This window comes from Thamnophis elegans, chromosome 17 (genome assembly GCF_009769535.1).
Source record: "Thamnophis elegans isolate rThaEle1 chromosome 17, rThaEle1.pri, whole genome shotgun sequence".
Classification (NCBI taxonomy): Eukaryota; Metazoa; Chordata; class Lepidosauria; order Squamata; family Colubridae; genus Thamnophis; species Thamnophis elegans.
The window spans coordinates 5,112,861-5,135,570 of record NC_045557.1 but is presented as its reverse complement, the minus strand read 5'-3'; the positions used below and the strand labels follow the sequence as shown (position 1 = coordinate 5,135,570).

At 42.6% G+C, this 22,710-nt stretch overlaps 2 protein-coding genes across 2 annotated transcripts in view; both read left to right on the top strand.

The window, feature by feature from the left end:
- Positions 1-2,108: 2,108 nt before the first annotated feature.
- SCAMP3 (secretory carrier membrane protein 3) lies at positions 2,109-13,242 on the top strand. The gene is made up of 9 exons (XM_032233940.1): positions 2,109-2,293; positions 5,775-5,852; positions 7,215-7,343; positions 8,193-8,313; positions 8,398-8,526; positions 9,592-9,751; positions 11,057-11,158; positions 11,323-11,440; positions 11,956-13,242. The coding sequence occupies exons 1-9, from the start codon at positions 2,237-2,239 to the stop codon at positions 12,100-12,102; spliced, it is 1,041 nt and encodes a 346-aa protein (XP_032089831.1). The 5' UTR covers positions 2,109-2,236; the 3' UTR covers positions 12,103-13,242.
- Positions 13,243-20,492: 7,250 nt separating this feature from the next.
- Positions 20,493-22,710, top strand: part of LOC116520132 (kinesin light chain 2-like) — an 18,649-nt gene continuing 16,431 nt past the window's right edge. Inside the window, exon 1 of the mRNA XM_032234283.1 lies at positions 20,493-20,714. Coding sequence (XP_032090174.1) covers positions 20,493-20,714 — 222 coding nt within the window. The remainder of the gene's footprint in view (positions 20,715-22,710) is intronic.

The window sequence follows — 22,710 nt, the reverse complement described above, 5'->3', positions numbered from 1 at the left end:
CCAGTCTTTTAATTTCTTTAGCTGCCGTCCCCATCTGCGGTGATCTTGGAGCCCAGGAAAATAAAATTGGACACTCCCTCCATTTCTTCCCCATCTAATGTACCAGGAGTTGAGAGGGCCGGATGCCATGATCTTGGTTTTCTTCACGTTGAGTGTCCAGCCAACTTTGGCACTCTCCTCTTCCGCCCTCATCAAGAGGCTCTTTAGTGCCTCTTCACTTTCTGCCATTGGAGTGGTATCTAATAGTAGCCGAAATAGCAGATGAACCGAGTTGGAAGGGACCTTGCAGGTCATCTAGTCCAACCCCCTGCCCAAGCAGGAGACCCGACATCATCTGTGGAAGAAGCAGATAATATAAAACAATTAAAACACTTTTAAAGCAGAATTTGCTGCAAAATAAGCCTTTCTACTGCTACCCCTCATTAAACCAGGTTCTGGGACATTGATACTACTACTATTACTACTACTACCACTACCACTACACTACTATTGCTACTAATAATAATAATAGATATTTATGATACATTTTTGAATGTTCAGTTGACTGAGTTTCATGTTTAATGAATAAAATATATAATAATTTAATTTATCATTTAATTTATTATTTATTATTTTATTTCATTATTGCTTATTTATTATTTATTATCCATTAATTTATTATCTATCATTTAATTATTTATCATTTTATTTTATTTATTGTCATTATTTATTATCTATTATTTTATTTATTATTTTATTTTATTTATTGTCTGTCATTTATTATTTATTATCTATTCATTTATTTATTATTTTATTTTATTTATTGTCTGTCATTTATTATCTATTCATTTATTATCTATTATTTTATTTATTATTGTATTTTATTTATTGTCATTTATTATTTATTATCTATTTATTATCTATTATTTTATTCATTATTTTATTTATTGTCTGTCATTTATTATTTATTATCTATTCATTTATTATTTATTATTTTATTTGTTATTGTATTTTATTTATTGTCTGTCATTTATTATTTATTATCTATTCATTTATTATCTATTATTTTATTTGTTATTGTATTTTATTTATTGTCTGTCATTTATTTATTATCTATTCATTTATTATCTATTATTTTATTTATTATTGTATTTTATTTATTGTCATTTATTATTTATTATCTATTTATTATCTATTATTTTATTCATTATTTTATTTATTGTCTGTCATTTATTATTTATTATCTATTCATTTATTATTTTATTTGTTATTGTATTTTATTTATTGTCTGTCATTTATTATTTATTATCTATTCATTTATTATTTATTATTTTATTTGTTATTGTATTTTATTTATTGTCTGTCATTTATTTATTATCTATTCATTTATTATCTATTATTTTATTTGTTATTGTATTTTATTTATTGTCTGTCATTTATTATTTATTATCTATTCATTTATTATCTATTATTTTATTTGTTATTGTATTTTATTTATTGTCTGTCATTTATTTATTATCTATTCATTTATTATCTATTATTTTATTTATTATTGTATTTTATTTATTGTCATTTATTATTTATTATCTATTTATTATCTATTATTTTATTCATTATTTTATTTATTGTCTGTCATTTATTATTTATTATCTATTCATTTATTATTTATTATTTTATTTGTTATTGTATTTTATTTATTGTCTGTCATTTATTATTTATTATCTATTCATTTATTATTTATTATTTTATTTGTTATTGTATTTTATTTATTGTCTGTCATTTATTTATTATCTATTCATTTATTATCTATTATTTTATTTGTTATTGTATTTTATTTATTGTCTGTCATTTATTATTTATTATCTATTCATTTATTATCTATCATTTATTATTTATTATCTATTCATTTATTATCTATTTTATTTATTTTATTTATTATTTCTCCCCCATTCCCCCTCCCCCTCAATTGATACGGAGAGAGAGAGAGAGAGAGAGAGAAAACGGCTTCTTCGGCCTCGCGCGGACTACGTTCCCCGTCGCCCCTCGCGCGCGCGAGGCACGCGCCCTCCCCTCGCGACGTCACGCGCGGCCGCCGCCGCCGCCCCTCCGCCGGTCACGCGCATGGGAATCCCCACCCAGCTCGCGGGGTGACGCAGCCAGGCTCGGCCGGCCAATCGGCGCGGAGCGTCTCCTGTGCGGGCAGCGGAAGGAACGGCCGTCGCGGGGGGAGGGGAGGCAGCGAGGGAGAAGAGCGGGCATGAGCCAGAACGGAGGGGGGAACCCTTTCGAGGGAGACGCGGGGAATCCCTTCCAGGTGCGTAGTTGCGTGGGAAAACTTGGGGGGTGGGTGGGAATCCCCTGGGGTGGCTCTCCAACCCGGGGTCCCCTCCCTCCCTCGCTTGCTCATCCCCAGCCTGGCTTCTTCCCCCCCCCCTTCCTTCTTGTTTCCCCCTCCCCCTTGCTCACAACACCAACAACAACAACCCTGCCAGGTAGGCTGGCTCCAGGGAAGGCGAGGGGATGGGTGGTAGGGGCTGCCCAGCCCCAGGGATTTCTTTTGGCTTGAGAGTGAAGGGTGGACTGGAGATGGGAGGCCAGGCCGAGCCTTGGCTGGCCTTGGATCAGAAGGAAAATGAAAAGAGCTCCGCGCTGTGGGAATGGGAAGCCCAAGGTTCTAGTCCTCAGGGAAGGGAGGGCGCAGCATGAAAAGAGGATTGGCCCCTTTGAAGTGTGTCCTGAGGGATGTTAGAGAGCCCAAATGAATGGGGGGAAACCCTTCTTTTCTTCTTCTTTCCATCCTTCCTTTTCTCTCCTTTCTCTCTTTTCTTTCTCTGTTTTTCTGTTTTTCTCTCTCGTTTCCTCCCTCGCTCCCTCTTTCCTTCCATCTTTCCTTTTCTTCCTTCCATCCTTTCCTTCCTTTCCTTCCTTTCCTTCCTTTTCTTCCTCCTTCCATCCTTCCTTCCCTTCTTGAGCAGGGGGTTGGACGAGAAGAACCCCAAGATTCCTTCCTTCCTTCTTTTCTTCTTCCTTCCATCCTTCTTTTTCTCTCCTTTCTCTCTTTTCTCTTTTTTCTCTGTTTTTCTCTCTCATTTCCTCCCTCGCTCCTTCTTTCCTTCCCTTCTTCCATCCTTCCTTTTCTCTCCTTTCTCCCTGTTCTCTTTCTCTGTTTTTCTCTCTCATTTCCTCCCTCGCTCCTTCTTTTCTTCCCTTCTTCCATCCTTCCTTTTCTCTTCTTTCTCTCTGTTCTCTTTCTCTGTTTTTCTCTCTCATTTCCTCCCTCGCTCGCTCCTTCCTTCTTTCCTTCCTTCCTTCTTTTCTTCTTCCTTCCATCCTTCCTTTTCTCTCCTTTCTCTATGTTCTCTCCTTTCTCTCTCTCTTTCTCTCATTTCCTCCCTCGCTCCTTTCTTCCTTCCTTCCTCCCTCCCTTCTTTTATTCCCACCAATCTTTAGCTCAATCATAGTTTGGCAAGTAAGCCACCATGGAGCCCAACCCACACAAACCACCTTTAAAGAAAATGAGCCAAGCTGGTCAAAATATTTATATTTATCAGGCATCTAATTCTGTTTCTGCTTTGCTGGGTTTCAGCTTAATTTGCGTTGGAATAACAAACCGGGGCCATCGGCTGTTTTATTGGTTCTACTCCTTACGAAGCAAAAAGAGAAGGAGAATTAGCAAAATTTTGCCTTTTGCTAAGAAGATAAAAGGGTGTTTATATTTATCGCGCAATCCCCCCCCCTTTAACTGCACAGGACAAAACTCTTATTTGGCCAAAGTCATTTGGGATTTTGGTCCCGTTGTGGGTAATAACAAATTTATTTTTAAAACTCTGGGAGGGCATTGAAATCCCATTTGTGTCTTTGTTAAAAATTGAGACGTTTCACATAATGTTGCTTTTTTGCATCTCTCTTTGCTTTCGTTTTGGCCTCTTTTGAAATACTCTGGTTTCTGAAAATAATCACAGATCGTGCTTACTACTTCCTGATTTGAAAGCCAACAGAGATTTGAGCCCCCTTTTTTGGGAAGAGGGGAAGAGAGAAAGAGGGTGTCGAAATAATCTTTCCCCAGCTTATTTCACAATAAATAGACAATGGATAATGTAGCTGACCTTGTTAGCAAGTTAGGTCTATTTAATGGGGTTTTGTTTTCTTTTCTTTTGAGTAACATGCAATTGGTGAAAAGCAAATAAAATATCTTAACTTGTTTTTAGAGGCTTTGGTTTGGAGGAAAAACAAACTTTTAAAAAAGATTTATCCAAAAAAGTCCTATGAGCTGGACACAGCCTGGATGCAGCCTCCCTTTTCAGGAGCAGGCTATCTTATCGGCAGCTTAGAGCAGGAGTCACCAATCTTTCGGATCTCGGACCACTACATTCACAATTTTAAATCCCGCGGACCGCTAATATGATCTGCCTAAGGACCGGCTGGGGTGGGCATAGCAAGGTCATGTGACTGGGAGGGAAGGCGGCCCTCAACTTGAGTGAAAGAGAGAGAGAAAGAAAGGGAGAGAGAGAGAAAGAAAAACAGAGAGAGACAAAGAGAGAAAAACAGAGAGAGAGAGAAACAGACAGAGAGAGAAACAGACAGAGAGAGAGAGAAAGAAAGAAAGGGAGAGAGAAAAAACAGACGAAAGAAAAACAGAGAGAGAGAGAGAGAGAGAAAAGAGAGAGAGAGACAGAGAGAAAAAGAAATAAAGGGAGAGAGAGGGAAAAACAGATGAAAGAAAAACAGAGAGAGAAAGAAACAGAGAGAGAGAAACAGACAGAGAGAAAGAAAGAAGGAGAGAGAGAGAGAAAGAAAAACAGAGAGAGACAAAGAGAGAAAAACAGAGAGAGAAACAGACAGAGAAACAGAGAGAGAGAGAGAGAGAAAGAAAGGGAGAGAGAAAAAACAGACAAAAGAAAAACAGAGAGAGAGAGAGAAAGAAAAGAGATAGAGAGAAAAAGAAAGAAAGGGAGAGAGAGAGAAAAACAGACGAAAGAAAAACAGAGAGAGAGAAAGAAACAGACAGAGAGAGAGAAAGAAAAACAGAGAGAAGAGAAACAGAGAGAGAGAGAAAGTAAGAGAGAAACGGAGAGAAACAGAGAGAAGAAACAGGAAACGATATACATCAAGGAAGAAGAAAGAAAAAAAAATTGAAATATTTAAAGAAGCAATTTTTGGTTTCCTTTGCAGCTGTTAGAAACCTAGTTAATATTCAGTTTTCCAAAATGACAGAACCTAATTCGCCTTTTTCCAGCACTTTTTAAGCAGTAAATCTCAAAAATTGTCTGTTCATTTTTCTCCTGGTTTTGGCAAAAAGTCCCTCAAGGGTTTCCAAACTTTTATGAAAGTGATTATTTTTTGCTCTTTTGCTAATCAGGCCAGTCCATTGAGCCTCATATTTGCAATTTCTACCTTACCTTCTTCACAATCCATGGTGTGTATTTCTGCATTCCCCCCCCCCCTGACTTTTTGCGTTATAAGGCAAAAGAGACAAGGGTTTAAAATGATGGTTAATAAATAAAATAATAGACTCGCAGCGATTCCCACGTAGAAAACTCTCTACGAATGAAATCTGAATGCCTTTGGATCAAATCTGAAAAGAGGCAGTCCAATTCCTCCTAATTTGCGGGAGAAAAATATTTGGGGGGGAGCAAAGAAGGGAAGGTTGAAAATAGGGATTTTGCAATTCGGCTTCAACATGGAAAGAGAAGAGAAACTTGGGTTGGTTTCTAGGTAGGACTGGTACAAATATAAATAAATTTTCTTTTTTTTTAAATTTAATCACGTCACTTTCTTTTTTTTTTCCTTCTAAGGATCCGGGCATAATCCAGCACAGGCCAAATACAGACTACGCTACCCTGGATGTATATAATCCTTTTGATAGTTCGGGGGTGAGTCAATTGCTCGATCTTTTGGGGGAATTGGGGAGAGGGGTTGCTGTGTTTACATTTTGCGGGCGTTTTGGCTTTCAGTGGAGATAGTTTGTCGCAGCTCCCTCTCCAGACTTTCAGAATCTGCATTCATGAATAAGATAGATAATAAATAAAAGAGAAAGAGAGAGAGAGATGATAGGTAGGTAGGTAGGTAGGTAGATAGATAAAGACAGAGAGACATAGGGATGGGTGGATAGTGAATAGATGGGTGGGAGAAAGAGAAAGAAGGGGATGGATGGATGGACAGACGGATGGATGGACAGACACATAAATGATATAGGTAGACAGATGAACGGACAGATAGATGATAGAAAGCTAAAAGAGAGAGACGGGTGGATAGAGAGAAAAGATAGATGGATGGATAGAGATAGATAGATGATAGAGAGATTAGATAGAAGAGACAGAGAGATAGAAAATAAATATAGATAGAAAGATAAGATAGATAATAAATAAAAGAGAGAAAATAGATATAGATAGAAAGATTGATAATAAATAGAAGAGAGATATAGAAAATAGATATAGAAAGATAAGATAATAAATAGAAGAGGGAGAGAGAAAATAAATATAGATAGAAAGATGATAGAATAAATAAAAGAGAGAGAGAAAATAGGTATAGATAGAAAGATAAGATAATAAATAGAAGAGAGAGATAGAAAGATGATAGATAATAAATAAAAGAGAGAGAGAGAAAATAGATATAGATAGAAAGATGATAGAATAAATAAAAGAGAGAGAGAGAAAATAGGTATAGATAGAAAGATAAATAATAAAAGAGAGATAGAAAATAGATATAGATAAAAAGATAAGATAGATAATAAATAGAAGAGAGAAAATATAGATAGAAAGCTAAGATAATAAATCGAAAAGAGAGAGAGAGAAAATAGATATAGATAGATAAGATAGATAATAAATAGAGAGAAAAAAATAGATATAGATAGAAAGATAGATAATAGAGAGAGAGAAAATAGATATAGATAGGTTGGTAGATAGAGACATAGAGATAGATAGAATTGTGATTGTGGTTATAGATCAAGCAGAAGTGGTATTCTTCCAGTTTGGACCAGTTTGACCGAACTGGTAGTGGAAATCGTGGCTAGTTAATAAGAGAAAGCAGGAGGAATTTGGAATGCCACCCGATTTACAAGTAGTCCTCCACTTAACAACTACAGTTGGAAACAGAATGTCCAGTGTTAAGTAAGTTGATTGTTAAGTGAGTTGCATTCTGAAGAAATTTGAGATTTCTCTCTCCTCTCTCTCTTTCTCTCTCTCTCTCTCTTTCTCTCTCTCTCTCTCTCTCTCTCTCTCTCTCTCTCGGAGCAGCTTCCCCCACCATTCCAGCCCCCGGCCTCGGCTCCCACCATCCCCTCTGTGCCCACAGTTCCTGTCTCGGAGGTTCCCAAGAAAAACAACAATGCGGAGCCCAGAAATTACGGCTCGTACGGGACTCAGGTAAGGGGAGAGGGAGGGAGAGAGAGCACATTCTGGAGAGGTAAAGAAGTGGAAATATTGGTAGAAATAGACAGGTCTATTTGGGGATAAAATGGTGGGGGAAATTGGGGTGAAATTGGCAGTTTGGTCTGGTGGGGAAGGCTTCAGACTATAAACTAGGAGACGATGAGTTCTAGTCCCACCTGTAGGCATGAAAGCCAGCTGGGTGACTTTGGGCCAATCCCCAGGAGATGGTGAGTTATAGTCCCGCCTTAGACAGGAAAGCCAACAGGATGACTTTGGGCCAATCACCAGGAGACTGGGAGTTCTAGTCCCGCCTTAGACAGGAAAGCCAACAGGATGACTTTGGGCCAATCACCAGGAGACGGAGTTCTAGTCCCGCCTTAGACAGGAAAGCCAACTGGGTGACTTTGGGCCAATCACCAGGAGACTGGGAGTTTTAGTCCTGCTTCAGCCATGAAAGCCAATTAGGTGACTTCGTGCCACTCATCAGGAGATGGTGAGTTCTAGTCCCACCTTAGACAGGAAAGCCAGCTGGGTGACTTTGGACCTATCACCAGGAGACTGGGAGTTCTAGTCCTCCTCTCTCAGCCCAGCCCTTGGTTATGCGGAAAATCGGAGAAGGAAAGAGCATGAGTTATGCTCACTCCCTTGACTGACTTATGAAAAATAAACATGGGATAAAAATAATAATAATAATAATAAAAAACTAGACTTCCCCACTCCGATGCTTTGCAGTTAGTTTGACGCCTCCAAGCTGCCTTGAAGGGCACCCGGGAGCTACCCTCCCCTGGGCCAGTAGAGGGCACTGCAGCTCCACCCAATAATTCCTCCTGTTTTTCCAATTAGGAAGCGGCCACCGCGGCTACGGCCGACCTCTTAAAGCGCCAGGAAGAGCTGAATCGGAAAGCCGAAGAGCTGGACCGGCGGGAGCGCGAGCTGCGAAACGCAGCCTTAAGCAGCGGGGCAGGTACGGCGTGCTTTTCCGCCCCCCCCCCCCAATTCCCCGCGCCGAGAACGGCGAAAACCCACCTTTTCCTTACTGTGTTTGCAGCCAGGCCGAACAACTGGCCCCCCCTGCCCTCCATCTGCCCCGTGAAGCCTTGTTTCTATCAGGATGTTTCCGTGGAAATCCCCGTGGAATTCCAAAAAACAGTCAGCATCATGTACTACCTCTGGATGGGTAAGCAATGTCTCCAGCCTTTCGTCGTCTTCTTTTTAAAAATTTATTTACTTGCCAGCAGTCCTTGACTAGGGACGCGGTGGCTCAGGGGATAGGACGCTGAGCTTGTCAATCGGAAAAGGTTGGCAGTTCAGCGGTCCGAATCCCCAGCGCCGTGTAACGGAGTGAGCTCCCGTCACTTCTCCCAGCTTCTGCCAACCTAGCAGTAGGAATAGCAATAGGACCTAGCAATAAGGAATAGAATAGAATAGAATAGAATAGAACAGGATAAGAAATAGAATCGAGTAGAATAGAATAGAATAAGAAATAGAATAGAATAAGAAATAGAATAGAATAGCATTGAATAGAATAGAATAGGAAATAGAATAGAATAGAATAAGAAATAGAATAGAATAAGAAATAGAATAAGAAATAGAATAGAATAAGAGAATAGCATAGCATAGAATAGAATAGGAAATAGAATCGAGTAGAATAGAATATAATAGAATAAGAAATAGAATAGCATAGAATAGAATAGGAAATAGACTAGAAATAGCATAGAATAGAATAGGAAATAGAATAGAAAAGGAAATAGAATAGAATAGGAAATAGAACAGAATAGAATAAGAAATAGAATAGCATAGAATAGAATAGAATAGGAAATAGACTAGAAGAAGAAATAGAATAGAATAGGAAATAGAATAGAATAGGAAATAGAATAGAATAAGAAATAGAATAGAATAAGAAATAGAATAGCATAGAATAGCATAGAATAGAATAGGAATGAAACGGAATGGAATGGAATAAGAACTAGAATAGAATAAGAAACAGAATAGAATAAGAAATAGAAGAGAAGAGTTGGAAGGGCCCTTGGAGGTCTTCTAGTCCAACCCTCCTGCTTAGGCAGGAAACCCTTCGCCACTTCAGCCAAATGGTTATCCAACATCTTAAAATAAGATTAAGTTAAGATCTCCTGAGTTTTCATTAGGGGCTGGCCTGGTCCTCCCTCCTTCCCAGTTGCTGATCTGTGCTTTCTTGTGTACTAATCATCGTCGTTGTTCTTATTCTTCTTTTAATTTTTCACAGCCAGCACGGTGGCTCTTTTCATCAACTTCCTGGCCTCCCTCGTCTGGTTCTGTGTGGATGCCACAGGCGCTTCCGGATTCGGCCTCTCCATCCTCTGGGCCTTGATTTTCACGCCTTGCTCCTTCATGTGCTGGTATCGGCCCATGTACAAAGCTTTCCGGTATGGCGGCGTTGCGCCTCCCCTGCGTCAGTGCGCCTGAGGTTAGGAGTCGGCCCTGGCTCAGATCAGGCTTTGAAGGGAAAGTGGGGACAAGGTGGCAGACTAGAACTCACCAGGAGACGGTGAATTCTAGTCCCACCTTAGGCGTGAAAGCCAGCTGGGTGATTTTGGGGCCAATCACCAGGAGACGGTGAGTTCTAGTCCTGCCTTAGGCATCAAAGCTGGCTGGGAGAATTTGAGCTAAGCACTGGGAGAGAGTGAGTTCTAGTCCTGCCTTACATTTGAAAGATAGCTGGGCTGATCTCCGGGTGGCCGTGAGTTCTAGTTTCAGTTTAGAGCTGAAAGCTGGCTGGGTGAATTTGGGCCGATCGCCAGGAGAGTGGGAATTCTAGTTCCACCTCAGGCGTGAAAGCCAGCTGGGTGACTTTGAGCCAATCCCTCCCTCTCAGCCGAACCCACCTCACAGGGTTGTCGTGGTGGGGAAAATAGGAGGAGGAAGGTATGTTATCGTTTATATTCACTATCCTGAATTATTTCTAGACATAAAAGTGTGATGCTAATATATTAAAAATAAAATCATATGGGTGAGTAATGTTTGTTTTCTTTCTGTCTCTCTCTCTGCCTCCCTCCCCTCTTCTCTCTCTCTTCTCCCCCTCTCTCTCTTCTCATTCTCTCTCCCTCCCGCCTCCCCTCTTCTGTTTCTCTCTCTCTTCTCTCCTCTCTCCCTCTCCTCTCTCTTCTCTCTTCTCGTTCTCTCGCCCTCCTGCCTCTCTCCTCTCTCTTCTCTTCTGTCTCTCTCCTCTCTCTCTTTCGCTCTTTCTTCTCTCTCTCTTTCGCTCCCTCTCCTCGTTCTCTTGCCCTCCCACCTGTCTCTTCTCTTCTGTCTCTCTCCTCTCTCTCTCTGTCTCTCTCTCTCTTTTGCTCTTTCTTCTCTCTCTCTTCCTCGCTCCCTCTCTTCTCTCTCCTCTTTCTTCTTGCTCTCCCTCCCTCGCTCCCTCTCCTCTCTCCTCTCCTTCTCTCGCCCTCCTGCCTCTCCTCTTCTGTTTCTCTCTCTCTTCTCTCCTCTCTCGCTCTCCTCTCTCTTCTCATTCTCTCTCCCTCCCGCCTCTCTCCTCTCTCCTCTCTTCTGTCTCTCTCCCCTCTCTCTCTCTTTCACTTTCTTCTCTCTCCCTCGCTCCCTCTCCTCTCTCTCTCTCTCTCCTCTTTCTTCTTGCTCTTCCTCCCTCGCTTCCTCTCCTCTCTCTTCTCTTCCCTCTCTCTCTCCGTCCCTCTCTCTATCTCCCTCTTTCCCTCCTTCGATGCCAGGAGTGACAGCTCTTTCAACTTCTTCGTCTTCTTCTTCATCTTCTTCGCCCAAGACGTGATGTACGTCCTGCAGGCCGTTGGGATTCCCGGTTGGGGATTCAGGTAAGGGGGGGCTCCTAAGCGGAATCCGGTCAAGTGGGTTGGCGCCTAGATCCCAGGCGCATCTTCGTTTTTCCGGTCCTGAATTTGGATAGTGAGCAGATCAAACGTGGCCCCGTCCTTCCTCCAGAGAAATTTTATATTTTCTCCGTTTTCCTGTCTTCCAGCGGTTGGATCATCAGCTTCGTCGCTCTCGGACAAAACCCAGGGGTGGGCATTTTCATGATCCTTGTTGCCGTGTTGTTCACCGTCGTTGCCGGGCTGGGCATCATCATGTTGAAACGGGTGAGTAGAGCAGAAAGCATAGGTAGTCCTCGACCTACGGCCACAACCGGGCTCTTAAATTCCCGTGGCTAAGCGAAACGTCAGGCATTAACTCAGGGTTGTCCCATTTTACGACGTTTTTGGCTACGTTCCCGAAGTGAATCGCTGCCGTTAGCTGAGTTAATAAGACAGTCGTTAAGTGAATCCGGCCTCCTCCGTGGACTTTGCTCGTTCAGAAGGTCACAAAAGGGGGGTCACCCAACCCCGGGACAGGGCAACCGTCATAAAAACGAGTCAGTTGCCAAGAGTCCGAATGTTATCATGTGACCATGGGGATGCTGCAACGGTCGTAAGGGTGAAAAACGGTCATCGGTCCCCCAAACTTTTGTAAACCGAGGACTGCCTGTATTTGATGCAAAATTTGGATCGGTTCTTCCTTTTCCATCTCGGACGAGCCCCCGATTTCTCGCGCCCTCGTATTCCGCAAAATCCAGCATGTCCAATTTCCCAGCCAATTTCCCTCTCTTTTCTCACAGATCCACTCCCTTTACCGTCGCACCGGCGCCAGCTTCCAAAAAGCCCAGGCCGAATTCGCCGCCGGCGTTATGTCCAACCAAACGGTTCGCACGGCGGCGGCCAACGCCGCAGCCGGGGCAGCCGCCAACTCGTTCCAGGCCCCCTAAAGGAACGGCGACTTGCAAGTTGTCATCGGTTGGCCGATTTCGCCGGGACTCCTTCACCGAAACGGAAACCCACCCACCCCCCCTCAAGTGCACGGCCTTGCCCTCCTGGCCTTGGAAAATTCCTCCCCCCCACCTTTTTGTGCAGATTTCAGAAGCTTGCGATCTCGCGACGGATCCACCCCGCTCCGGCTGCACTAACGTGAAGCTCACCGATCCCTCGACGCGGCTTGGCTCTTCTTTTCTTCCGCCCGAAATTGACCGAGGACTCAGCTGCTTGTGACTCCTCCAGTTTACCCAAGCCGGGAGGAACAGGGGTGGGTGGGTGGGTGGGGGGTGTCTTCCCTTCCTGCTTGTACGCCCCCCCCCCAAAAAAAAATTGGCTTTTCTCTTTCGCCTTCGATCCTGCACTCCACTCGCGATCGGAGCTGGTTTTCCCGAAATTTAAGTTTCCTTTCGGCCCCGATTTCCTGCCAATTTGGCTAAGCCGAGCATGCCGCCCCATTCATGCGCTCCTCCTCCTACTTGAGACCGTTTTTCTCGACCCTTAGCGTCTTTTAAGAAGCGTGGACTTCAACTCCCAGAATTTCCCTCCCCCCCCCCCCTCGGCTGGCCTGGGGAATCCTGGGAGTTGAAGTCCACCCCCCTCTTAAAACTCCCAGCCTTGGGATACACCCACCGACGTTCATTAATCAGTAGAATTCTGCTCGACGTAAGTTGAAATCCAGAGGGGATTTCTATGATGCTACTACCCGAAGCTTAGGTGGCAACTTGTAAGGATGGCGTGGACGTCCACTCCCAGAATCCTCCCTGGCTGGGGAATTCTGGGAGTTGAAGTCCAACCTTCTTAAAGTTGCTAAGATTGAAAAAAAAAACCTCTGTTTTAAAAGTTCGTTTTCCCTTTTTTCTCTTGTTTTGATCGATTCTTCCGGTGCTGGCCACTGGGAGGTGATAATTTCCCGTTTTTTGGCATTTTTATTAGCGATGGGAATAATTTTATTTGGCTCAAAAGCCACCTCTGGCGTTTCGGCCCCCTCTATGGTGCCTTCTATTTTATTTGGGGGTGAATCTCTTTTCTTCTTTCCTTCCTTCCTCCCTCCCTTCTGCCTTTCTTTCCTTCCTTCCTTCCTCCCTCCCTCCCTCCCTCCCTCCCTCCCTTCTTCTTTCCTTCCTTCTTCCCTCTCTCCCTCCCTCCCTGCCCCTCCCTCCCTATTTTCTTTCCTTCTTCCCTCCCTCTTTCTTCTTCCCTTCCTTCCTTCCTCTCGTCTTCCTTTCTTCCCTCTCTCCCTCCCTGCTCCCTCCTTTCTTTCCTCCCTCCCTCCTTTTTTGCTTCTTTTCTCCCTCCCTTGCTCTTTCTTCTTTCTTTCCTTCCTCCCTTCTTCCTTACCTCCCTCCCTGCCCCTCCCTCCCTTCTTTCCTTCCTTCTTCCCTCCCTTTTTGCTTCTTTCCTCCCTCCTTGCTCTTTCTTCTTTCTTTCCTTCCTTCCTCCCTTCTTCCTTCCTTCCCTCCCTCCCTGCCCCCTCCCTCCTTTCTTTCTTCCCTCCCTCCCTCCCTCCTTTCTTTCTTTCGTTCTTTCTTTCTTTCTTTCCTTTCTCAGCCCAGTCGAAGTGAAACGGCTGTTTTTGCAGAGGAATAATTTCTCCGATTGCCCTGAAATTTTGAGAATTGGGACATCGAAAGCGAGCGGAAGTCTTAAACTCTCTGACTGGTCCTCTTTTTTTCCCCAGAGCCCATCCGAAGGGAGGGGGAGGCGGGAGGATGGACGGAGGCACCCTCCACCCCCCCGGTTTAATTTTGCAATGTATGGGGGGGGCGGGATGGGGTGTCCTTCGATGTGTTTGCGATTTGGGAATGTCTGTCTCCCAAATTCTACATCTCCAGAGTGTCTCTTTTTACTGTGTGTGTGTGTCATCCTGTTCATTTGACTTGTTGCCCCCCCCAAACCGACCTGATGCGCCCCCCCCTCGTCTCCCCTTGTCGGTATCTGAAAATTCAGACCCTCCACCAAGGTTTTCCTGCGTCTTCCCCTCTTCTTTGATCCCCTAAGGATTTGTGGGGTGCCCCCCCCCCCGTTCTTCGTGCGTCTGTCCATGTGCAAATGCAATATTCCTCCCCCCATGGCCCCCTCCCCATTTGTTGTCGTTGTTGTTATTATTATTATTTGCTGTGCCAAGCGCAAGACAGAAGTATGGAACTTTATTTAAGGAATAAAACTACATTTTATCTCGCTTGGTTTTCAGCCAGTCGTGGTTTTCCTGGCGGAGGGAGGGGGGGGGGAGAGAAGATGGCTTCTAGCGGTCAAAAAGCTTCGAAAGACCCTTCCTCAATTTTTGATGCTTTGTCAGGATTGGCTCTTTGCTATTGCTACCATAACTTTACATCTTTATAACATATTCTAAAAGAGAGTCAATTAGTAGGATATCTAACATTCCCTCCCCCTTTCTCCCCACAACTCACAAATTAGCACTTCTGTCCGAATTACTTTTACTAGTACAACACACCTGTATATATCATTAAATAATATCCATTGACATTTCCTTATTATTATTATTGTAGTTAACTAAAAATTGTTTACTATTTATCTCACCTCTCCTCTGTTCAGGCCCAAAAGAGATTATACCTTTATAACCAGCTCTCAACAGAAATTTATTAATAAGATGTACAGGTCTTTTCCCTAATCCCCAAATTGCAATTAATATCCAGTTTATTTTACTAATTAAGGTTATCATTTCATTGTTATTATCTTGATTAATTACATGTTAACAAAATGAACATTTAGAAAATTCTTTTTTCTCAATGTTCAAACAGCTGATGACTTCAACTCAGTTTTTTTGCACTACCGCTGTAAAGTAACACAACAGGCTCGGTTGTTAATAGGAAGGCACGCCCCTCTCGCCCGAGTAATCTAGGTTGACCATAGTTAAACCAAGTTGCACGAATGCATTGCCAAAACCTTTCACAAATCTAGTTAAAAAATACTGGGCTCCATGAGGCATGCAGGAAGCTTGCTAGTCCACCAGAGGGCGCTGATGTTTTTTAGATCCAGGATTACATTAAGAGAAATCTCCAAAACAAAATACACAATTATTTATTATAAATTCACATGGCTTTTCCTACACCGATCCCTTGTGTGAATAATTCATGGGGATGATTGAGGCGGCAGCATATCCCAGCTCCCAAATAATCCAGCGACCGAATGGAAAGAAGGTTTTAATTTTTTAAAAAAACACATTTTCTTAATTCTGGGTTTCCGTGAGCAAAAGTTAAGTTTGGCTAAAAAAAAAATACAATTTGGAGGAGGGGAAATGGGAATGAAAAAGTCGCATCTCCAACGAGGCTTCACTAATTGGTGTTAATAATTTCCTTCTTTGCTGTTTTAAAAGAGACTCGTAAACGCAGCCAAATTGAGTAAAGTTTAAAATATTTTGCTTTTTTTCACTTCTGTGTTGATTGTTCTCAAGTTAGGCTTTTTTTTGGGGGGGGGGGAATTATTACTGTAGCTGTTAGGTGGCTAAAAGTAGGGCTAATAGGGGAGGAGGGGACAGCTCCCATTTATTAAGTGAAAACATGTTTTGCTGCCAATAGGAATAAACGGAGCTTTTGTTGCGAATAGAAATGTCGTTGCAAAATGACATTTCAGAGAAACTAAAAGCAAAGGGAAACGTCGGTTTAAGGAGCTCGAGGTGACTGTGAAAAGAAAGTGGCTTTTTGCTGGGCCCTGTTAGAAATTCCCATCGGCTGGATTTAGCCGCAGAGCCGAAAAGATGGAAGAAATTGGCAGCGTCTCTCATTCCATTAGCGAAGAGACCTCGCGGGAAACATTTCCCCAGTGGCTTCTATCCTGCTCAAGAATCCGCTCACAACGTTTTGTTTCCAAGCTTAACAGAAGGATTGCAATAGGAACCCTCTGGAGGTAATAGGTAGAGAAAGAGGTAGGGAGGGAGGTAGATAATAAATAGATAATGATTGATAGATAGATGAATGGTTGATAGATGTATGTATGATAGACAGACAGACACAGACAGACAGTAGATAATAGACAGATATATAGGTGATGGATGGAGGGATAGATAGATGTAGGTAGGTAGGTGATATAGAATAGATGACAGACAAATAGATAGGTAGATGATAGGTAGATAAATATAGATTATAGATGATAGATAAATATAGATGATAGGTAGGTAGATCTAGATTAGATAAATATAGATGATAAATATAGATAGATAGACAGACAGACAGATAGATAGATAGATATTAGAAATGATAGATAGATATTAGAAATGATAGATAGATAGATATTAGAGATGATAGATAGATAGATATTAGAGATGATAGATAGATTTTAGAGATGATAGATAGATAGATATTACAAATGATTGATAGATAAATATTAGAAATGATAGATATTAGAGATATAGATAGATAGATAGAGATAATAGATAGATAGATATTAGAAATGATAGATATTAGAGATGATAGATAGATAGATATTAGAGATGATAGATAGATAGATATTAGAGATGATAGATAGATATTACAAATGATTGATAGATAAATATTAGAAATGATAGATAGATATTAGAGATATAGATAGATAGATAGATAGATAGATAGATAGATAGATAGATAGATAGATATAATAGATAGATATTAGAAATGATAGATATTAGAGATGATAGATAGATACATATTAGAAATGATAGATAGATATTAGAGATGATAGATAGATAGATAGATAGATAGATAGATAGATAGATAGATAGATAGGGATGGATGGATAAATAGATATAGATGATAAGTAGATAAACATGGATGATAGATAAATATGGATGATAGATCAATCGATTGATCAATAGTTGTAGATAGGTAAGTAGGTAGGTATAAATAGATGATAGATAAATAAGGATTATAGATGACAGCCAGCTAGAGAGAGAGAGAGAGAGAGAGAGAGAGGGAGGGAGGGAGGGAGGGAAGGAGGGAGGATAGGTAGGTAGATATAGATGATAGATATAGATGGTAGGTAGGTAGGCAGATAAACATAGATGATAGATAAATATGGATGATAGATGATAGACAGACAGATAAACAGATAGATAGATATAAATGATAGATAAATATAGATGATAGATAGATAAATATAGATAGATATAGATGATAGGTGATAGATAGATAGATAGATAGATAGATAGATAGATAGATAGATAGATAGATAGATATGTTTGATGTTTTAGCCTCCAATCCCCTCATCCTCTTTGTTGCCCTTCTCTGCACTCTTTCTAGAGTCTCCACATCTTTTTTTACATCGTGGTGACCAAAACTGGATGCAAATATTCCAAGCGTGGCCTTCCCCAAGGCCTTATAAAGTGGCATTCACCCTTCCCGGGATCTTGTTGAAAACTTTGAAAGAATCGGAAGGAAGGAAGCAAGAGATTGCAAAGCAGTCTTTAAAGGGGAAAAAAAGGAGGGGGGAAGCACGTTAAAAACACCCGCCTACTTCCTACCTCTGTGGAATAAGATCAATTTGCTACGTCTCTCCCCCCACTCCCAGTTTTTTTTCTTGTTTTGTGAAACCAGCTTGGAATGGGGTCACATTTCAGGATTTGGGCCGGAGAAGTACAGCTCCCAAGATGCAGCAGGGCAGTGTGTGTGTTTGTGTGTGTGTTTGTGTGTGTGTGTGTGTGTGTTTAAAAAAATATATATATTATTTTTTCCCCCTTTCCCCTCCCTGCAGCATCAGGACCAGGCATGAGAAAGATGCAGGCACTTAGCAAAAAAAAAAAAAAAGGGGGTGGAGCTTAAGAGCATCTCTGGCTTGGAGCGTCCCTGCAGCCGCGCAGAAAGACTCCGCCCCTTCTGGGTAAGGCTGCACCCGATTTTAACTCCTCTTTGGGGCCCAGGAGGAAAAAAAAACAGGGGAAAAGGGGGGGGGGAGAAGGACAAAGGTGGGGATTGATTTTTTTCAGGGGGGGAGCCTGTTGGTTGGAGGTGGGGGGGAGCTTTGTTGGGGTGGGGGGGAAAAGCCTGCGTTTTTTTGCTGCAAGGGAGAGAATTCTAGGGAGGGCTGCCTTGAATTTTAAGTTTTTAGGGGGAAAAAGGTTTGATAACCCCCCCTCTTCCCCCCCTCCCCAACCCCCTGGCCTCTTTGCCCCCCAAACAAGAGAAATTGAGACTTTCTTCCTGGAATTTATAGGGATCTCGGGGGTCTCCCACTGGGATTGGGGTTCGGGGTGCCCCAATTCCAGAGCTCTTCCCGTCCCATCCCCACCGCTCCACAGAAGAGACCTCTTTGCAAGTATCCCCCCCCCACCAAACACTGGGGGGAAGAGGGAGGGGACAGACTCTCCTGGCTTCCTTTTGGGATGGTGAAGAGCAGCAAAAAATAATAATAATAATAATAAATCTGGACCACAAAGTTTCTTTGGGTGACGGCACAAAAAAGGGGATTTTAGCAAGCTTGTTGAGAGCCCTTAGCAGCTACTGCCACCCCTCTCTCTCCCCCCTGTTCTCTCCCCCCCCCCATACACTGCGTGGATGACTGACTACAGATGTTTGCCAGCTGTGGGGAGGAGGAAGAGGAAGGGAGAGTGAAGGAAGAGCGATGGAGATGAAAAGGAAGAGGAAGAGAAGGAAGAGGGAAGGAAGAAAGGGGAGGAGGGAGGGAGGAGAGGCAAGGGAAAGGGGGAGGGAGGGAAGGAAGGAAGGAAATGAGATAGAGATGGAAGGAAAGAGGAAGAGAAGGAAGGAAAGAGAGGAGGAGGAAAGGAGAGAAGGAAGGAGTGGGAAGGGAAAGGGGGAGGAGGGAAGGAAGGAAAGAAATGAGATGGAGGGAAGGAAAGAGGAAGAGAAGGAAGGGGGAGGGAAGGAAAAGGGAAGGAAGGAAAGAAAGAAGAAGATAGAGATGGAAGGAAAGAGGAAGGGAAGGAAGGAAGGAACGGAGGAAGAGGGAAGCAGAGAAGGAAGGAAGGAAGGAGTGGGAAGGGAAAGGGGGAGGGAGGGAAGGAAGGAAAGAAAGAAACAAGATAGAGGGAAGGAAAAAGGAAGAGAAGGAAGGGGGAGGGAAGGAGAGAAGGAAGGAAGGAGAGGAAGGGAAAGGGGGAGGGAGGGAAGGAAGGAAGGAAAGAAACAAGAAGATAGGGATAGAGATGGAAGGAAAGAGGAAGGAGGAGGAAGGGAAGGCAGGCAGGAAGGAGAGCGATGAGGAAGGAGAGAAGAAAGGAGAGGGAAGATAAAGGGAGAGAAGGAAGGAAAGAAACAAGATAGAGATGGAAAGAGGAACAGAGGGGAGGGGAGGCAAGAAGGGAGTGAGGAGGAGAGAAGGAAGGAAAGATAGAGATGGAAGGAAAGGGGAAGAGGGGGAGGGAGGGAAGTCAAGAAGGCAGGAAGGAAGGAGAGTGAGGAGGAAGGAGAGGGAAGGAAAGAAAGACAAAGGAGGGAAGGAAGGAAAGAAACGAGAAAGAGATTGCAGAAAAGAGGAAAAGAAGGAGTGATAGAGAAAAGAGGAAGGGAAGGAGGGCGAAGAAAGATGGAAGGGAAAGGCGGGCAAGCAGAAAGGCAGAAGAAGCAAAGAAAGAGATGGAACGAAAGAGAAAGAAAAGAAAGAGGGATGGAAAAAGCAGAAAGGAGGAGAAAGCCCCAGCATTTTATGGGCAGCTTCGATGTTTTTGGCTTCTGAGGCTGAAATTTGCGGGGGTAAAATTGGTTGGCGTAATTAAGGCCCCGGGCACCTCGTTGGATTTTCTACCCACCCCAGGAGTCTCGTTGGACGAGGAAATTGTCAGTCTCTGTTTCTTGTACTTCCTTTTCATTTTGATTATTTTTCGTTGTAGGATAATCTCGCTCCGTAAAACCAACAGACGATCTCTCTGTTTTTGAAGGAAGACCCCCCAAAAAATATAACCTGTGAACCAGATGAAAATAATAATAATAATTAAAAAAAACAGCTGGAATTACATTGCTTTTTTTCCCCTCCTCCCCTGGCCTTCCCACTTGGAATTGATCAGGCTCTCTGCACGGGCCCAGAAGCTCTCTTTTTCATGGATTTCCAGACCGGTCTGCTAGCAAAACTGGACCAAAATTATCCCAGCTAAAAAAAACCAACATGTTTTTAAAATTAAACCCTTTGCAAGTTGGAGGTCTCGTCAGGCTGATTTTCCTTTAATTGGGGAGGGAATTTGGTCTGCAAAATATGCATTTTATAAGGACTGGACGGTGATAATCCAGGGATTGGAATTGGCTCAGCGTATCTGCATGGAAAGAAGTGGAAATAATCTCTTAGGTTTTTTTTCCTCCATGTTCCTAGTCCTCAGTTTTTAAAATATATATATATAACTATATATATATTATTTGGGCTGTTTTTTGGACCACTTCCATGAGTCTCCTTTTTGGGCATCACCATGCCCTCCCGCAGCGATTCCAGCTACTCCTTAACTGGCCGGACTTCGCACAGTTTTACACACTTGCGTGTCCGGAGGGCTTGGCTGCAAATTATCCTCCTTTTGGGCTTCATCCAGATGATCTTAGGAGTCCTCATCGTGACGTTGAGTTTGCTGGTTACCACTTCCATCCCGTCGCAGCATCCCATAGGAAACTCCTGTCCCATCTGGGCCGGTTTTCCGGTGAGTCTCTTCTAAAAGGTTGGTGGGAGAGTGTGTGTGTGTGTGGGGGGGGGGGTTATTTTCAGGGGGGAGGAGGATCACGCGACCCCCATTGCTTCCAAGAAGATATAATACCACCCCCACCACCCCCAAAAAAGCACCCCGATCTGAAATAGTTTGAAGGGTGTACCCAAAAAGCTTTGGAAGATAAGCTGAATTTCCAGGCGCTCAAAAAGTGGGAGGGAGGGAGGGTGGCAGAAGAAGCAACGAAAGAGATGGAGATGGAATCCAAGAGAAAGAGGAGAAGGAGTGATGGAAAAAGGCAGAAAGGAGGAGAAAGCTTGGTGAAGGGAAAAAATGCTTCAAAGCAGCTCAATTTGCTCCCAGTGCCATCATTTTGGGGGTAGCTTTGATGGGAGGGTGGGAGGGAAGAAAGGAAGGAAAAAAGGGAAGGAAGGAGAGGAGGTGGAGATGGAAGGGAAGAGAAGAAGGAAAGGAAGGGAGGGAGGGAAGGAAGGAAGGATTAAAGAGAGGAAGGGTCGAGTACCCTTATAGAAAATAGAATCAAAATTAGGATAGTATAGAGAATAGAATAGAATAATGATAGAATAGAATAATGATAGAATAGAATAATAATAGAATAATAATAGAATAGAATAATAATAGAAAATAGAATAGAATGGGGAATAGAATAGAATAATAATAGAATAGAATAACAATAGAAAATAGAATAGAATGGGGAATAGAATAGAATAATGATAGAATAGAATAATAATAGAAAATAGAATAGAATGGGGAATAGAATAGAATAATAATAGAATAGAATAATAATAGAAAATAGAATAGAATGGGGAATAGAATAGAATAATAATAGAATAGAATAATAATAGAAAATAGAATAGAATGGGGAATAGAATAGAATAGAGAAAAATACAGTGTAGAATAGAACGGAATAGCACAATAATAGAAAATAGAATAGAATTTAGAAAGAATAGAATAAAACATGGAAGAGAAGAGAAAATAAATAGAAGAGAAAATAAATAGAAGAGAACATAGAAGACAGAAGAGAAAATAAAATATACAGACAAAACAGAAGATAGAAGACAAGAACGGAAGAAAATCGAGAATAGAAAATACCATCGCGTACAGAAAAGAACGGATCAGAACCGAATTGAATTCCAAATCGAACTGAATCGAATCCAACCGAAGAAACCCCAGAGATGCTGGAGAGCTTTTTTCTAGAAGGATCGAAAGCCGAAAAACAACTCTTACTACTCCCTTTTCTGGAAATTGGCTCTCCTCCTTTCCTTCGGCTGGCCGAAGTTCCTGGCCCTTTTGCATTAGCGGCATTTCCAGCTGCCTTGCATCGAGACGCAACGATAAATTATTCAGGGCGAAGGCCTTCCATTAGACAAGAGAGAGAGAGTCAGAGAGAGAGAGACAGAGAGAGAGAGAGAGACAGAGAGAGAGAGAGAGACAGAGAGAGAGAGACAGAGAGAGAGAGAGAGTCAGAGAGAGAGAGACAGAGAGAGAGAGACAGAGAGAGTTAGAGAGAGAGAGTCAGAGAGAGAGAGACAGAGAGAGAGAGAGACACAGAGAGAGAGACACAGAGAGAGAGACAGAGAGAGAGAGACAGAGAAAGAGAGAGAGAGTCAGAGAGAGAGAGACAGAGAGAGAGAGACAGAGAAAGAGAGAGAGAGACAGAGAAAGAGAGAGACAGAGAAAGAGAGAGAGTCAGAGAGAGAGACAGAGAGAGAGAGACAGAGAGAGACACAGAGAGAGGGAGAGACAAAGAGAGAGAGACAGAGAGACACAGAGAGAGAGACAGAGAGAGAGAGAGACAGAGAGAGAGACAGAGAGAGAGACAGAGAGAGAGAGAGATGCCCGGCCTTCCCATTTCACGAGCCTCACAGCAGAGACACATTTTCAAGATACCAATGCCACCAACTTTAACGAACCACGGGCTTCCCCAATGGGACAATGGGGAAGACGGCTGGATGGGGCAACCACACCTTAA

What these genes read in the sequence shown, in the direction of transcription:
- SCAMP3 (XM_032233940.1), top strand. Translation starts at nt 2,237, where the DNA reads ATGAGCCAGAACGGAGGGGGGAACCCTTTCGAGGGAGACGCGGGGAAT. An exon ending in ACGGCTCGTACGGGACTCAG is followed by an intron (nt 7,344 to 8,192) that starts GTAAGGGGAGAG and finishes TTTTCCAATTAG; the next exon opens with GAAGCGGCCACCGCGGCTAC. An exon ending in CCCATGTACAAAGCTTTCCG is followed by an intron (nt 9,752 to 11,056) that starts GTATGGCGGCGT and finishes CTTCGATGCCAG; the next exon opens with GAGTGACAGCTCTTTCAACT.